This window comes from Neoarius graeffei, chromosome 12 (genome assembly GCF_027579695.1).
Source record: "Neoarius graeffei isolate fNeoGra1 chromosome 12, fNeoGra1.pri, whole genome shotgun sequence".
In the NCBI taxonomy this organism is placed as follows: domain Eukaryota; kingdom Metazoa; phylum Chordata; class Actinopteri; order Siluriformes; family Ariidae; genus Neoarius; species Neoarius graeffei.
This window is the reverse complement of record NC_083580.1, coordinates 61,859,507-61,877,866: the sequence shown is the minus strand read 5'-3', so window position 1 is coordinate 61,877,866 and position 18,360 is coordinate 61,859,507. Positions and strand designations below refer to the sequence as shown.

Genomic DNA, 18,360 nt, shown 5'->3' with positions numbered 1-18,360 from the left:
CACAGTCGCTTGATAGCACGGAAGTTTTACGTCTCCGGTGTGTGACGTCATGTTGTCTTGACAACCATGCAATATCGTAAACCATATTCAACGCTCATTCTCCATTGGTTAGAGTGACGTAATACACGTAGGATAAGCGATATGCTAACAATATTGCATGCTATCGAACCAAATGAATGAAACCTGCAAGAAGGGAATAGAACACATGTTTTTATTCCATTGAAAAAGTGTCCTGTATGTACTGTAAAATAATGTACTTTATTTTCTGAGAGAGTAGATGGTTTCTATTGCAGTTATTACAAGCCTTTATCTTTTAGGGAGTGTGTGTACAGGAGTGGAAATAAGAGATTTTTTTTTTTTTTTAATTTTAGCTTTGGGCGGCACGGTGGTGTAGTGGTTAGCGCTGTCGCCTCACAGCAAGAAGGTTCTGGGTTCAAGCCCCGGGGCCGGCAAGGGCCTTTCTGTGTGGAGTTTGCATGTTCTCCCTGTGTCTGCGTGGGTTTCCTCCGGGTGCTCCGGTTTCCCCCACAGTCCAAAGACATGCAGGTTAGGTTAACTGGTGACTCTAAATTGACCGTAGGTGTGAATGTGAGTGTGAATGGTTGTCTGTGTCTATGTGTCAGCCCTGTGATGACCTGGTGACTTGTCCAGGGTGTACCCTGCCTTTCGCCTGTAGTCAGCTGGGATAGGCTCCAGCTTGCCTGCGACCCGTAGAAGGATAAAGCGGCTAGAGATGATGAGAGAGATGAGAATTTTAGCTTCAGATTTACCAAAAAGTTATTTTATAGGTTAGTCTCAGGTTCAAAATAACCTGAACATAATCACTGATGTATACACGATTTTTAAAAGTAGAATTACTACGCTAAGATTTCATTTGCAGCGGCACGGTGGTGTAGTGGTTAGCGCTGTCGCCTCACAGCAAGAAGGTCCGGGTTCGAGCCCCGTGGCCGGTGAGGGCCTTTCTGTGTGGAGTTTGCATGTTCTCCCTGTGTCCGCTTGGGTTTCCTCCGGGTGCTCCAGTTTCCCCCACAGTCCAAAGACATGCAGGTTAGGTTAACTGGTGACTCTAAATTGACCGTAGGTGTGAATGTGAGTGTGAATGGTTGTCTGTGTCTATGTGTCAACCCTGTGATGACCTGGCGACTTGTCCAGGGTGTACCCTGCCTTTTGCCCGTAGTCAGCTGGGATAGGCTCCAGCTTGCCTGCGACCCTGTAGAACAGGATAAAGCGGCTAGAGATAATGAGATGAGATGAGATTTCATTTGCAACCCAAAATTCCATGTCGGAAAGCTCATTTGAGCAAAATTTTAAAACGAATGTTTGTAATCTTTAGCTGAGAGTTGGAGCCCCCTCTATAGGATGTCTCTGTGTGCATATATAATCGTCTGACTCTTTCTTATATTCTCTCATCTTCCTTCCTCTCGCTCTTTATGATCGAATGGTTTGGCTCCCACGTGCCTTTCATCGTAAACGAGAGCAGTCCTGGAGGAGCGTGATGAGGAACCTGTTAACCGGTTGTTGCTCTCATCTGTGTGTACAGTGAAGTCATACCTTCCATGGCTTGTTTTGCTCACTGGTGATGTCATCGGCAGCCAATCAGCAGGTGGTGCTGCAGTAGGCACTGGATGCAGGGGGAGTCTGGGGTATATGCACAGGGATGCACTAGCAACGTGACTCTTTTCATTACCACATCATTTCTGGGACTGGATGGAGAGAGAGAGAGAGAGATGGGCAGAAAGAAGGAGAGTGAAGGAGAGACAGCATCAGCAGCTGAGAATATCTAATCATAACAGTGAGCCTCATCATTTGACCCGCAGCTTTGAAATGTGCCGTGGCTCAATATGGAAATGAAATTTCTAAATAAGGCAACATTGGCTCACTGTTGTTTGTTTATTTATTTTTACTCGACACATCATACGTGCAATGTTTTTAACCCATTACAAGCCTGTACTCTGTGGTTATGTGGTTATACTACAGTTATCCTGTGCTTTATAGTTATTGCATATGCAGTGGTAATTATATCAGTCAGTATTTGATTTAACAGTGACCTCTAGCCAAGGTGAGCCACATTTCTGCAAGGAGTGAGGAGTATGCTTTTAGTATCCTACGCTCCAGTTAGAGGAGACTCAATTTATCTGTGTCTGTATCATTGATTCATATCTCTGCAGTATTTGAAGTCCACACTAATGAAACTGCAGTAGTGTTGGGTGTAAAAGACAGACTTGCATGAAACCATCCATCCATTATCTGTAGCTGCTTATCCTGTGCAGAGTCACGGGAAAGCTGGAGCCTATCCCAGCTGACTACGGGCGAAAGGCGGGGTACACCCTGGACAAGTTGCCAGGTCATCGCAGGGCTGACACATAGAGACAAACAACCATTCACACTCACATTCACACCTACGGTCAATTTAGAGCCACCAGTTAGCCTAACCTGCATGTCTTTGGACTGTGGGGGAAACCGGAGCGCCCGGAGCAAACCCACGCAGACACGGGGAGAACATGCAAACTCCACACAGAAAGGCCCTCACCGGCTGCTAGTCTTGAACCCAGGACCTTCTTGCTGTGAGGCAACAGTGCTAACCACTACACCACCGTGCCGCCTGCACTAAATTTAATCTCATCTCATTATCTCTAGCCGCTTTATCCTTCTACAGGGTCGCAGGCAAGCTGGAGCCTATCCCAGCTGACTACAGGCGAAAGGCGGGGTACACCCTGGACAAGTCGCCAGGTCATCACAGGGCTGACACATAGACACAGACAACCATTCACACTCACATTCACACCTACGGTCAATTTGGAGTCACCAGTTAACCTAACCTGCATGTCTTTGGACTGTGGGGGAAACCGGAGCACCCGGAGGAAACCCACGCGGACACAGGGAGAACATGCAAACTCCACACAGAAAGGCCCTCACCGGCCCCGGGGCTCGAACCCAGGACCTTCTTGCTGTGAGGCGACAGCGCTAACCACTACACCACCGTGCCGCCCTGCACTAAATTTATTCATGGCAATTTTTAAAATCAGTATTATGCCAGGGCGGCACGGTGGTGTAGTGGTTAGCGCTGTCGCCTCACAGTAAGAAGGTCCTGGGTTCGAGCCCCGGGGCCGGCGAGGGCCTTTCTGTGTGGAGTTTGCATGTTCTCCCCGTGTCTGCGTGGGTTTCCTCCGGGTGCTCCGGTTTCCCCCACAGTCCAAAGACATGCAGGTTAGGTTAACTGGTGACTCTAAATTGACCGTAGGTGTGAATGTGAGTGTGAATGGTTGTCTGTGTCTATGTGTCAGCCCTGTGATGACCTGGCGACTTGTCCAGGGTGTACCCTGCCTTTTGCCCGTAGTCAGCTGGGATAGGCTCCAGCTTGCCTGCGACCCTGTAGAAGGATAAAGCGGCTAGAGATAATGAGATGAGATGAGTATTATGCCATTGCGCTATGGAATTCTCGAATCTGATTGGTCAGAAGGTGTTGATTAATTTTCTAGAACAGCCGCTGATTCAAATCGCAGATTTATATCAATGTGTTGGCTGTAATCCAGAATGTAAAGGTTTCTATAGTAATAGCTATTCTGCATGGCAGAGATTTGAATAATGAATGTATTTAAGAATATGCTGTTATTGAACAAAGAAAAAATGTATAATTAAATAATATTGGGTGGCTTTTTTTGCATGGTATATCAGATATATTCCATTCAGCTAGAATGATATTAAACGAGTTGAATCCGAGTATACCATGTACATATACTTTTTTCATATACCATAAAAAAAGCCAGAGAATATTATTATTATTATACATACAGGGTGACACGGTGGTGTAGTGGTTAGCGCTGTTGCCTCACAGCAAGAAGGTCCGGGTTCGAGCCCCGTGGCTGGCGAGGGCCTTTCTGTGCGGAGTTTGCATGTTCTCCCCGTGTCCGCGTGGGTTTCCTCCGGGTGCTCCGGTTTCCCCCACAGTCCAAAGACATGCAGGTTAGGTTAACTGGTGACTCTAAATTGACCGTAGGTGTGAATGTGAGTGCGAATGGTTGTCTGTGTCTATGTGTCAGCCCTGTGATGACCTGGCGACTTTCTGTAACAGCAACTTTGACAATTGTACGACAAATCACAGGTTTTTATTCTGTCCACATTCACTGGATATGAGCAGTCGTGCACTCTGATTGATTGGCTACTCCACTACTAGGATATCCGCTCATATACCATGAGTATAGGAAAAAACAAAATGGCAGCTTTGTTATCAAGTGTTTAAAAGAAATGGAAATGGCTAAAAGTTGCCCCCCACCTCCAATATCTCCTGTTCCACATTCCAGCCCAGTCGGTGACGGTAACGCGCCTTTAAGTTGGTTTCCCAACCGCCAAAAAACCCGAAAGAAGAAGAAGAACAAAACAGTGTGTTGCTGAACCAACCAAGGACGAACTAAAAACTCGAGAACAACCCCCCCCCCCCAAAAAAAAAAGCCACAAAATATGGAATAAAAGTATTTGATGTTTGATGGTATTTTTTTTTCCAAGAATTATTATGACAACAGGCGGAATGGTGGTGTAGTGGTTAGCACTGTCGCCTCACAGCAAGAAGGTCCAGGTTCGAGCCCCGTGGCCGGCGAGGGCCTTTCTGTGCGGAGTTTGCATGTTCTCCCCGTATCCGCGTGGGTTTCCTCCGGGTGCTCCGGTTTCCCCCACAGTCCAAAGACATGCAGGTTAGGTTAACTGGCGACTCTAAATTGACCGTAGGTGTGAATGTGAGTGTGAATGGTTGTCTGTGTCTATGTGTCAGCCCTGTGATGACCTGGCAACTTGTCCAGGGTGTACCCCGCCTTTCGCCCGTAGTCAGCTGGGATAGGCTCCAGCTTGCCTGCGACCCTGTAGAACAGGATAAAGCGGCTACAGATAATGAGATTATACATACACATTCGATGGAACAATTATAGATTTGTTTACGAATTGTCACAGTCTTGCTCTAGCATGGAAGTTTTACATGTAATACATATCTTATGGCATTTTCAATTCACTGCAACAGTTTACCGCGGGTGCCACCAGTGAACAAATAAATGCTTGTGCGCATGCGCAGCAGAAAACTTTCTCAGTTGATATTCACATCACCTCCGACGTGTGATGTCATGTTGTCTTGACAACCATGCAATGTCGTAAACCATATTCAACGCTCATTCTCCATTGGGTAGAGTGGTGTAATACACGTAGGAAAAGCGATATGCTAACAATACAGTATTGCATCCTATCAAACCAAATGAATGGAACCCGCTAGAAGGGAATAGAACACGTTTTTATTCCATGGAAAACGTGTCCTGTATGTATAATAATTATTTTTATGATATGAAGGGTTCTGCAAGGAGATTTTTATTGACTTTTGTGACTTTCATTGGTCAGTGTTTTGTAACAGTAAGTTTTCTGACTGTCTTTAGGACAGATAAGCTGCATTTTCTGGATGTCATTCAAGAGAGAGAGAGAGAGGCCTGCTGAAGCATAAACTTTTTACAGCTGCTATAAAATGATAACAAAAACTTTTTTTTTTTTGCGATAGCTGCAGAACAGATAAAGACACAAAATCGGGACGTTGTGGCTCAGTTGGATAAGGTGCCATACCATAAATCCGGAGACCCGGGTTTGATTCCGACCCAAGGTCATTTCCCGATCCCTCCCCGTCTCTCTCTTGCTCATTTCCTGTCCTATCTAATAAAGGTGGAAAAAGCCCCCGAAAAAATCTTTAAAAAAAAAGACAAAGCCGGTGCTGCATGTTTAGTATTTGCATCATGGTGCATGATTGGTTTTTATATTGTATAAGGTAATAAAGCTTCCCTGTCACATTTTATCAGTAACAGTTGTCACACTTTGAAATGATTTGCACAGACAGATCACTAAAATACAATTACCGATATGAAGGTACTACAGACATTAGGTATTCATTGTTATCATCATGTTAAGCCTAATGTTTAAGTCCAAAGCACAAAAGACTTAACAGTTATTCCACGAAATCGAGTCGTACATGAGCTGATAGCCAACGAGGCGCATCGCACTGAGTCGGCTATAAGCCATGTACGACGAGATTGAGTAGAATAACTGTTTTATTCTATCCACATTCACTGGATTTTGAGCAAGAGAGCATTTTTATTTTTATTTTTTGCAAATTTGATAAATAAAAACTTTATACAAAACCTCCGACAAAATCATTTTCGCTTAGAATGTAAACAAACCGGTGAAATGACAGTAGCAATTTGTGAAAAATGCGATAATAATTCTTGAAAAATAAAATAAAGATACGTTCTTACCATCAAATGCTTTTATTCCATATTTTGTTGCTTTTTTGTATGGGGGGGGGGGTTGTTTTCAAGTAGTTTTTATTTCGTCCTCGGTTGGTTCAACAACACGCTCCGCCATTTTGTTTTCCTCTACTCATGGTATATGAGCTGATATCCTAGTCGTAGAGTAGCCAATCAGAGCGTGTGATTGCTCATATATAGTGAATGTGGATAGAATAAACATTATTATGCCATTATATGATCAGTACACATAGTGTCCTTGTTATTAGATTAATCAATGATTAGACAGATGTGTCAGTGTTAATAGATTCTGAACGTTACTGATAGTGTATGTTTCTTTCTTTGGTTTAAAGAATGGCTGAAACACGGCTGAATAACTGTGTGCATTTATAATAGCTCTCCTCTGTACCCAGTTAAACAGTGGACTCAGGCATTATTGATATAAATATCAGTGCTGTGGAAGATGACATATAGTCTTAGTAGTCAAACAGTTCCTCTAACAAGCAAGCCATGAACTTGATGAAATTGTGCTGGAGGACTTTAACTTGACTTTAGCTTTAGTTAGAAGAAAAGACAGCTTCCCTTGCGTCTGAGTCCCACTGATGTGATTTACCACCTGGTAACTTGTTTCTGTTTGCTGCAAAACACTAGTGTTTGTCGTCAAGGTACTCAATTGTTGAGTCGTCATCGTAGTCACTATCGAACCTGATTCGGGCTTGAGGCAAACCATGTTTGGTTGACTTGGCCAGAATTGCAGCAGTAGGGTGGCCAGTTCCTTACTGCACATCCACACATACAAGCAATTTAGAGTAGCCAGTTAGCCTAACCGCATGTCTTTGGACTGTGGGGGAAACCGGAGCACCCGGAGGAAACCCACACAGACGCAGGGAGAACATGCAAACTCCACACAGAAAGGCCCCCATCGGCCACTAGGCTCAAACCCAGAACCTTCTTGCTGTGAGGAAACAGTACTAACCACTACACCACCGTGCCGCCCAGATTGTTGAATATTTGCTGAATATGGTGTATAGTGTACCATTTGCAAAATAATAAGTACTTTTTGTGTACTTTGTGCTGCAGGTGCCCACGGAGTCAGAGAGGAGCCCCAGTTTGTGACTGCCCGTGCTGGGGACACCGTGGTTCTGGGATGTGACGTGTCCCACCCACTGAACGGGCAGCCCTACGTGGTGGAGTGGTTCAAGTACGGAGTGCCCATCCCCTTCTTCATCAACTTCCGATTCTACCCTCCCCATGTGGACCCGGAGTACGCCGGTGAGCTCCAAATCATACAAGCTTTTAATTTTCTGATGCACACACACATTCTCACACTACACAGGTTAATTATGACGACTATTATTATTATTATTATTATTATTATTATTAACAGAACCAACCACACTTCTTCTGGACACTTTGACTGTCACACTTGCTTCTTAATTTTGCAGAAAATCCAGTAGCCTTCATTATGTTTTCTTTTTTAATCTGAAAAGTGCTCTCTTATGGAATATCAGTGTTGTAGTCGAGTCACTAAACCTCAAGTCCGAGTCTAGTCTCGAGTCCCCAGTGTTCAAGTCCAAGTCATTAAAGAAAATGTTGAATCGAGTCCGAGTCAGGTCCACTACTGATCTGAGTCGAGTCCAACACAAGCCCCGCCCGCTATCAACAGGGCAAATAACATGAGAGAGGGTTAACACTAGCGAGTTCATCGGTCAGCAAGCCCCGCTACCAACAGGGCAATGAACATAGCGTGTCACTTCCTTCTCTGGGTGGACTCTTACCAAATGACGATTGAAGTTCGAGGTTGTCCCCGTCGTTTCCTCTATAGTTCTTCTACATATGGAACACGTACTGTAGCAGCGCATTTTTTTTCCCACTGCATGAGAAGTCTGTATAAGCAAAGCGGACAATCCTAGGGGCTTCTCTCCAGGCATTTTAGCGCCATTAACGTTAGTTTGTTCCTGAACATGATGTATGAACAGGTGAATGAAGAAGAAACCTTTGTCACATGCACACTTCAAGCACAGTGAAATTCATCCTCTGCATTTAACCCATCTGAAGCAGTGAACACATGCACCCCCAGAGCAGTGGGCAGCCCAGAGCGCCTGGGGAGCAGTCAGGAGTTAAGTACCTTGCTCAAGGGCCGCCCCACGTCAACCTAACTGCGTGTCTTTGGACTGTGGGGGAAACCAGAGCACCCGGAGGAAACCCACGCGGACACGCATACTCCTCACAGGAAGGCCCTCAGCGGCCGCTGGGTTCGAACCCGGAACCTTCTTGCTGCGAGGCAACCATGCTAACCACTACACCACCGTGCCGCCCAAGAGAATGTGCATTCTCTTGCACAAAATAAATATAAAAATTAATGTAGATATGAATATAAATATGTTATGCCAAATTATTATGGCATGTTAGAAAAATAAAGAAAAAAATCAGAGTCCTCGTCTCCAGTTTACGAGTCCGAATGCAGTTAACGCACGAGTCCGAGTCCAAGTCATCAGTGCTCAAGTCCAAGTCAAGTCACGAGTCCTTAAAATTAGGGTACGAGTCAGACTATAAGCCTGTGTAATATTCTGCTTTCTTTACTGGCATACAAACATTTCATTTGGTGCTAGAAAGCTGTTTGGAAATCTACACTGTTTTCGTATTTGATAATGTAGAAGGAGCAAAATAAAAATCTATAACAAAGTTTGTACTAAAAACTAATCGGGTGCCTAAGACTTGCATATGGAAAAAAAAATTAAATTAAGAGACCATTTTAATGGTGACCTTACACCATATTAAGAATCTGTTATACAAATATGTATGTGTAACTGTTCGTGTGGGTGGAGCACAGAAAGACGGCAGGCCAGAATTAAGTTCCACAAACTCTTTTATTGCTCTTTTCAGATGCAATATTTTCTCTCTTCCAGATGCACACACACTCGTCTGGTTCGGAGAGAGAGACCCCCTCCTCTGCTCTCTCTCTCCTCATATAGGGCGCGGTCACTGGGGAAGACACACAAACACAGATTAACTAACGTCAGGTGCAGTGATTCTGCCACTTACCTTCCCTGATTCCACCCTCCGGTCACAGACCGACGCTTGACCACGCCCCCGCTGCCACATACTAGAGGTCTGCGCGGGTCGGATTTTTAAGTCCCGCTCCCGCCCGCGCCCGCATTGTGCAGTCCCGTCCGCGCCTGCAAAGAATTATGATTTTCAGTCCCGCTCCCGCCCGCGCCCACAAAAAAATTATGATTTTCAGTCCCGCTCCCGCCCGCGCCTGCCATATTTTGTCCCGCCCGCAAATCCCGCATGATGCAGACGTTCGCGTTATTTCTCAGGAAAGTTCTTGTCTTGACACAGCGTGATGGTGCCCCGCCCCCTACTTTGAGTGGATTTGAGCATAAATATCTACAGCTCACGTTCACGTTTGTTATTATTTACCTTGTTTCTGAATTCAGCATGTAGTGTCTCTAATAATAATAATAATTAGTGCTGTCAAGTGATTAAAATATTTAATCGCGAATCGCACATTTTTATCACATGAGAAACCATTGTAATTCTCTGATCAGCATAAAAAAGTGAATGGGCTTGCTTTGTACCAATGGTGTTTTTTTTTATTGCAAAGCAGAGCTAGTAAGAGAAGTGAATTGATTTACTGCTTGAGTTAGTCTACAACTCTAATCAGAGAGACAGGTTACACAGTGACGGTAGGCTTGACTCAATGCTATCCCAGAAATCCTTCCTGTAATATGCAAATTTGGCCGCCTCTGATTGGACAGCCAAATTTGCATATTACAGGAAGGATTTCTGGGATAGCATTGAGTCAAGCCTACCGTCACTGTGTAACCTGTCTCTCTGATTAGAGTTGTAGACTAACTCAAGCAGTAAATCACTTCACTCATGGTTCTCTTGTTAGCTGGGTGTGAACTGCGAGTCATTAGAATGATCAAAGGATTTCCCGTTAGGGTGATCAATGGCAAATTTAAGATACCATTCCTCACTCAATCTGGCAATCTGACTCTCTCTGCAAATTTAGGCATCTTAAAATGTTTTTATTAATGCCAAATAAAATATCCAGCACAAATTATATATGATAGACATAAATTAATAATTTATAAATTTTATTTCAAACACGTTTTTAGTTAGCGGGATTGCAGCTTATCACCGCCCGCGCCGCATATGTGCACTCCCGCTCCCGCCCGCGCACGAATATGTGCACTTCCGGTCCCGCCCGCGCCCGCAATGAGCTTTCAAAATTTGTCCCGCGCCGCACTGCTTTGCGGCGGGTCCCGCGAGTCCTGCGGGACTCCCGCGGGAGTGCAGGGCTCTACCACATACCCCCACTGCCCGACTCAGGCCAGGCAGCCGTCTGGCCTGCAGCCGACTCCCCCCCCCCCCCCCCCCTTGACGGGAGAGGAAGTCCGCCACGACCATCTGCGCCCCCGGCCTGTGGACCACCTTGAAATTAAAGGGCTGGAGTGCCAGATACCAACAGGTGATCCGCGCGCTGGCATCCTTCATGCGGTGGAGCCACTGGAGGGGCGCGTGGTCCGAACAGAGGGTGAAAGAGCGCCTCAGGAGGTAGTAGCGGAGGGCGAGGACCGCCCACTTGATCGCCAGGCACTCCTTTTCGATGGTGCTGTAGCGCCCCTCACGCACTGACAGCTTCCTGCTTATGTACAGGACGGGGCGGTCCTCCCCCTCCACCTCCTGGGACAGAACGGCCCCCAGCCCTCTGTCCGACGCGTCCGTCTGCAACGTAAAGGGGAGAGAAAAGTTAGGGGAGTGTAACAGTGGCCCCCCGCACAGTGCAGCCTTCACCTCAGAGAAAGCCCGCTGGCATTGCTCCGTCCACTGGACCGGATCTGGTGCTCCCTTCTTAGTGAGATCAGTCAGCGGGCTGGTGACATCCGAATAATTAGGTATAAACCTACGATAGTAGCCAGCCAGCCCCAGGAACTGTCTCACCCCCTTTTTGGTCTTGGGCCTCGGGCAGGCCGCAATCGCTGCTGTCTTATTGATTTGGGGACGCACCTGCCCATTGCTCAAGTGGAAGCCCAGATACCGTACTTCCACCCGCCCAATCGCACACTTCTTCGGGTTGGCTGTGAGACCCGCTTGCCTCAGCGACCTAAGGACGGCCCTCAGGTGTTGTAAATGCCGCGCCCAGTCATTACTATAAATAATAATGTCGTCGAGGTATGCGGCTGCGTAGGTGGCATGGGGGTGGAGGACCCTATCTATAAGCCGCTGGAACGTAGCGGGCGCCCCAAACAGCCCAAAAGGAAGTGTGACAAACCGGTGTAAGCCGAACGGTGTGGAAAAGGCCGTTTTTTCTCGGGATAATGGAGTCAAGGGGATCTGCCTGCTCGAAGAGCGTGATGAAGGCCTCGGGGTCGTCATGCGGGCCCATCTTAGTGAGGGTGAGGGGAGAAGGGCCCGTGGAGGTGGTGGACCTCGCCGACGCGAGGAGGTGCCGGAACGCCTGTCTGTCTTCTTGCTGCGCCAGCACCAGGGCCTCGAACCGGTGCTCCTGCTCCTTTCAGAGGGTGACTAGCGCCTGTTGCTGGCTCGGCTGGGCCGTGGCGAGGGCGTGGACCAGGTCTGCGAAGGGGGAGGACTCCATGGGGCCGTTCTTTTTCCTGTGCTCAAGCCCGGGTTTCGGCACCACTGTCACTGTTCGCGTGGGTGGAGCACAGAAAGACGGCAGGCCAGAATTAAGTTCCACAAACTCTTTTATTGCTCTTTTCAGATGCAATATTTTCTCTCTTCCAGACACACACACACGTCGTCTGGTTCGGAGAGAGAGGCCCCCTCCTCTGCTCTCTCTCTCCTCATATAGGGCGCGGCCACTGGGGAAGACACACAAACACAGATTAACTAACATCAGGTGCAGTGATTCTGCCACTTACCTTCCCTGACTCCACCCTCCGGTCACAGACCGACGCTTGACCACGCCCCCGCTGCCACAGTATGAAACCAACATAAAACGTTAATAGGAGCATAAAATATTTGACTTTTTTTTTAAGATTCTTTTTGAAACCACATTATATCACATATCCATATAATTCTCAAAAAGCTTTTCGCTAAGCACACTGAATTTACACACTGAACACTGTGTTTATTATAGTATAATTGAACCAGTTCTTAACTACGCTGGCAGTACATGGGGTAGTTTACCCTTTGGAAGTTACACAAACTTACAGAGGCTAGAAAATTGAGCTGCTCATGTTATCACCAGACGAGACTCCTCTCAAGATGCTGTAGAAGTTTTAACTGGATTGATTTAGAGACAAACAATTCATAAATGTTTGCTTGTTTTTGAATGCTTTCATAATTTAGTTCCTAAATATTTGAGTGATTATTTCACTAGGAACGCAAATATTCATAATTATAACACTCGACGTAAATCTGACCTGCGTTTACCAAAACCTAAGCTTACGCTCCATAAACGAACTTTTAGATATTCAGGTTCAATACTTTTTAATTCACTACCAGCAAATATTAAATCAACTATGTCTCTAATCAACTAGGTCATATTTTTCATTGTCTTATTTATATTATATGATGAATGAATGAATGAATGAATGAATGAATGAATGAACCCTTTATTGTCACTGTTACCAGTGAAATTGACCATCAACCTGTCCTTACAGAGGGGGAACAGGACAGGAAGACAGGGATAAAAGAAAAAGAAACACAGTAGTAACATGAGGAAAGATGAGGAAAAAAAGAACACCCCCCCCCCCCCCCCCCCCACTATGCTCCTATCAGGAGTACAGTGTGGGAGCATTTAAAAAACCTAAAATATAGATATTATATATATATATATATATATATATATATATATATATATATATATATATATATATAAACTATAAAAATATAGTTATGATATTTTTGTGAGTTTCATATATCTCTTTTTCTTATAATTTTCATTATATTTTTCCTCTTCAGACCACAATGGTAGTTTTAATTACATTTTTACCTAGCTTAATCATATTCATGAGATTATTGTAGATTATTGTAATGCAGTTTTGAAATCGCAAATTAGAGCGTCGGCTACAATTATCGACAGTCCATAATTATCGACACCTTTTCAGATTTACCAATAAAAAACAATTTTACAAAGGTGAGTTTCAGTTAACACAGTTATTATTGGTTAATTAATCAACCGGAAGACCCCCGTCAATCTTTGATCTTGTCATCTAATGACACAGCTCGTTACCAGAGATAGAAATTTTTCAGCACGATCAGCAATTTGAGGAAAACCCGGACGCTATCATCACAGGTAAGCATGGTGGAAAGATCATGGACAGATTTTTACTGATCAAATTCACCGATATTTCATGATCTCCTTGTCGAAACCTACTTTATTTTCTACTCTTTCATCTGACAGTCGCCATTTTGTATCTAAACGTGCGTTTAAGAAATCACGTGAGGTGTCGATAATAGTGATCACTTTCACCGGTGTCCACCATTATCGACACCCTGTGGAATTAAGTGACATTTATAACTATTATGGATCGATATTTGTGTAACATTGTTGAAGTAGATGAAGTACTTTAAAAAAACAAGTGCTGTGATTTTATATATTTTTATTCTGATTCATAACAGAACAGAATGTTTATAGAGTATTTGGAATCCTACTGCAATAAATAGAATTAGACCAGAATTAAATTCCTAGCATATAAAAAATTACATGCTTGAAATATTCAGATTTTTCTATTCCATTAAGATTTTTTTTTTTTGCAGTTTGTTGTAAATATCTACCACATATTACAATATCAGTAAACATTTTATATTTTGGTTCAAGGAATGACATGCGACCTTTGACCTGGATTTTCATGTGGTTACAATGTCAACAGCCTGTTGACATTTATTGGTAAACGACAAAACTAGAAATTAATACAAACAACGACTGATTAACTAAATGTGATCTACGAAAACACTTAGAAAGTGGAACGAAAAGATTTTCTGACACAGGTTAAACATTATCAGTTCATTTGTTGACAAACATCAGAATTACTTCCTCATTTATGTAAGCACCGACATCGATATATTTATATAAAAGATATTTTGTACTAAATATAAGTTTATGTAAAACAAATTTTAAGTAAAAACTATGTTTTGTTAACTTAAAACCACAAACCGATTATTATTTTATAAATAATCATGTGGGTGTCAATAATTGTGGAACGGTGTCGATAACTGGACAAAGAGGTCAATATTGTGGAACGGTCTCACATGATCTGATACGCTAAGTAATCAGGAATCAACTCTTTTTTTTTTTCCAGTGAAAGTGTGAGAAATTATTCAGGCACAATTTACATATTGAAAGTCTTTTCTACTTTTGCAATGACCAAAAGATCATTAAAGCCTAGGCCACAACCAGACGTACGATTTTTTGGCCGTTTGATTTTTGGCATTTCACAAATCGCTGCGTTTTTTTTGTTCATGGAGAAAGACGCACGTTGGCTGTAAGTTTGTCTTGCAACCTGAAAAAAACGTAAGCGCCCGTAGAGTTTGTTTGACCTGACAAAGAACCTCTGCGGCCAGTCTACGGCTCGAAAATCAGCATGTCACACGCGCGCCCTCTGTGCGTTTCACGCGCACCCTCCGTGCGTTTCTTGTGTTTTTTGCATGTAGATCGGCCGTAGGAGCACGTACAGCTGGTTGTGACCGAGGCATAAGGTGTCGATAATTGTAGCCGTCGCTCTAGTTTAGTTTTATATTGTATTTTAGAAATTGTAAATTATTATAGTTTTGCAGGGCCCCTATGGATACCGGCTGTGCTGAATGGGCCACCCTGCTGAAATAAAGTCTATCTATCTATGGGTCAATGACGGATAAGGATTTTCAACTTGCAAATTTTAAAATATAAAAAATATTAATTTCTATTGAGAATGTTCAAATATTTACAATGTCAGGTATGCATAAATCTATTTTTGATATTCATATTGGGCATTTTTAGTGTTTTTTTATGTACACGAATTGGCTACAACCTTAAAAAATGTCATGTGGTGCGACCGAGAATAACCTTAAAATTGTTTTATTTTCCAAAACATGGTTTGGATATTAATTTAAGTTCTGAATAGTATGATGTGTATAGAAACAACCCATTGACATTTATTTTGACTTTTAATGCATATTGTTATTTTCTTTTGATATCCAATATGGCAGTCACCTGCTTGCGTCTAATTAAAACAAGACTTTTCCTTATAAAATGTACAAAATGAAGAAAAAATACCTGAAGAACAACATCCACCCAAGTAAACTTTGTCAGTTATTAAAATTTCAGCCATAGAAGTGAAATGCCATATTCTTTTGAGAAAATTACTGATATTTTTGGTCATGCCATATGATGCATGGTCGCACCAAATGACAGGAAATCCTCATATTGGCAAAACAAATAGCAATAAATTAGTAACAGATAAAGTGCAGGTATCATGCATGATTAAATCAAATTTTATTGCCTTTTAACACTCAGTGAAAATGAAAATTTAATCTTTTTTTCCATTTCATGTCTACTTCTTTTCACAACATTGTCATTTCAGTTTTCACTTTTTCTCATTCACAGCAGTGCACAACAAGTCTACAACATGTGCAAAGTTTTTGTCTCCATTAGTTGATGTCACCCGCTCCCATTGTTCCCAGGATGTAGTCTCACAGTTGTCTGTCTCCGGGAAGACGATTTCATCAAAGCAGCATTCGGGACACACACGATCCATACATGCTTTGTTTTTGGGGTCACACACAATCATTCCCACTAACTCCGAGGCACTGGTTGTCTTCAGCAGCCCTGTCTTCGCTAGTTTGTTCGCCAACAGTCGAATGTTCTCATGTTCTGAACATGCACATGTATCTCGGTCCCGTAACTTTGGCTCTGTAATGTAAAAGGGCCTGTGTCGGGTAAACTGTCTGTAAGACATGGACAGGTGCTGTTCTACCTCTGTTTGATACTGTGTGTGGAGCTCTTTGAGAGGCTTTGTCAGGACTCTTCTTTGTACTCTTTGTTTATTTTTCATGATTATGTCTTTTTTCCCAGGTAGAAGGCAACTGTTTTCATCTCTCAACAAAAACTGTATAACAGTTTGCTTTCTCTCAGCTGACAGTCTCTTCTGACCCTTTTGTTTGACCTTTCCACTTCTCACTTTCCTTTGCATTTCCATCATTCTCATCTCACGCTTTCTACTTTTAGTTTTCATTTTTTGCATTTCCATCAGCTTTTTCCTGAGATGCAAGACTTGCTTTTTAAGCATTATCTTCTCCCGCCGCAATTTTTTGCAAAGTTTCTGGCCTGACTTATCCCTTCTCTCATCTCTCACTGGTGTGGACACCACTGGTGGACTAAAATCGTCATTCAATATTGGGTCCACTAGATTCACATTTCCGGATGGGTCGGGAGCTACAGCTACATTAAGGAGAGCTGGTGGAATGCTCTCCATAGATGGCGGGGTGCGGTCTAATACTGCTGGGTCAGAGTTGACCTGCTCCCTATGGCGGGCAGTCTTTATTTTGCTGGACAGTGGCATCTGATTGAAAAAACAAAACAAAGCATTAAAAACAGTTAAAATATATAAATATATATAAAATAGGAAATATATGATGTTATCGCAGTGACAAGATCTCACTTTTTATGTTTTTTCTAATTATACTATGAAATATGAATTATAACTCGTTCCTGAAATACACAAAAAATACTCAAAAATGGGAAAAACATATTTTACAATCAAGCCTTTGTTTGTATTAATCATGAAAATAACTTTTGAAGCACAATAAATGTAACTCTTCAATGTATACAAGTAATTGAAAGTATCCTGCAATGGTCGCACCACATGATATTGGTCGCACCAAATGATGTTTTCTAGATTCAGTGAAAGTTTACAGACCTAGCATTAGCCACTGTAACGAAACTAGCTGGTTTCTGACAGAAGGTCACCTTGAACTATATTATCAGAATATACATTTGTAAATAAAACTTTATTATAGTTTTCTTTTTGGGGTCATACCGCATGACATCCAAATATGGCAACAGCATCACAGCACTTAAAATCATTACTTTTAGAAATGTATGAAAGAGGGTTACAGACCTGCCTGTTGATTCCATGTGTCCTTTGCCTATTGATGAATGATGCAACTTCATGTCTTTCACTTGGATTTAAAATAAAAGTCCCAAAATGGTCATTTCTTGATGGTCGCACCACATGATATTTGGAAAAATAGACAGGCTCGGACATTATTTGTTTGTATATTATGGGGGAAATATATATTCAAGAAAGCTGAAATTTCATGTGGGACTACAAAACACTTCAGAAAATATGCCAAAAAAGAAAGACAATAAATTTGATTAGATTTAGAGTAATTTTTAAAAAGTTTAAAAATCAGCAGTTAAGGTCGGACGGTCACACCACATGACTTTTTAACACTTTGAGGACAAAAAAATTGCATGCTAACTAATTATTTCTGAAAAAAAGATTTAGTTCCATGGAGGTCACATGTACTACATATATGTGGTAAATTATTATGAAATTTAAACACTTTTTAACTGAAGAAATTGCAGTTGGACAGAAAATATAGGCGTCATGTCATTGACCCCTATCTGTCTATCTATCTGGTGATGTATTATATTCCTGTGGGATTAATTACCAATTTTATTTGCTTTGAAGATGTTAAACATCTAACACCACACTGTGAAATCTTCTCCTAACACTCACTTTGCCACTATGTCATAAATTTCACTGTGCTTTTAAGATTTATGGCGTTTGACAGAAACAAACCTCTGGATATCTCACATGATGTCATTCCATAATCTGCCTGGTTTCGGGCTTTGATGCACAATGCATGTGTTTTAGTTCTTCATTCGACATGAAATGAATTAGATCAGTCCACTTCATCAGATGAAACACGGCTTTTATTAACACGTCAGAACAATAATTGGACTGTTAGATCTCTGATCCATAAAGCTTGCTTTGAAACACATAAGGATCTCTTCATAGCACGTGAAAATTAGACTACAGATAGAAAATTAAACAAATCAGGTAAACTAGCTTCTGAAATTCTCATCTCATCTCATTATCTCTAGCCGCTTTATCCTTCTACAGGGTCA

At 42.7% G+C, this 18,360-nt stretch overlaps 1 protein-coding gene across 1 annotated transcript in view; it reads left to right on the top strand.

Moving 5' to 3' along the window:
• Positions 1-18,360, top strand: part of igsf9bb (immunoglobulin superfamily, member 9Bb) — a 296,709-nt gene that overhangs the window by 68,196 nt on the left and 210,153 nt on the right. The window contains exon 2 of the mRNA XM_060936153.1: positions 7,347-7,538. Coding sequence (XP_060792136.1) covers positions 7,347-7,538 — 192 coding nt within the window. The remainder of the gene's footprint in view (positions 1-7,346; positions 7,539-18,360) is intronic.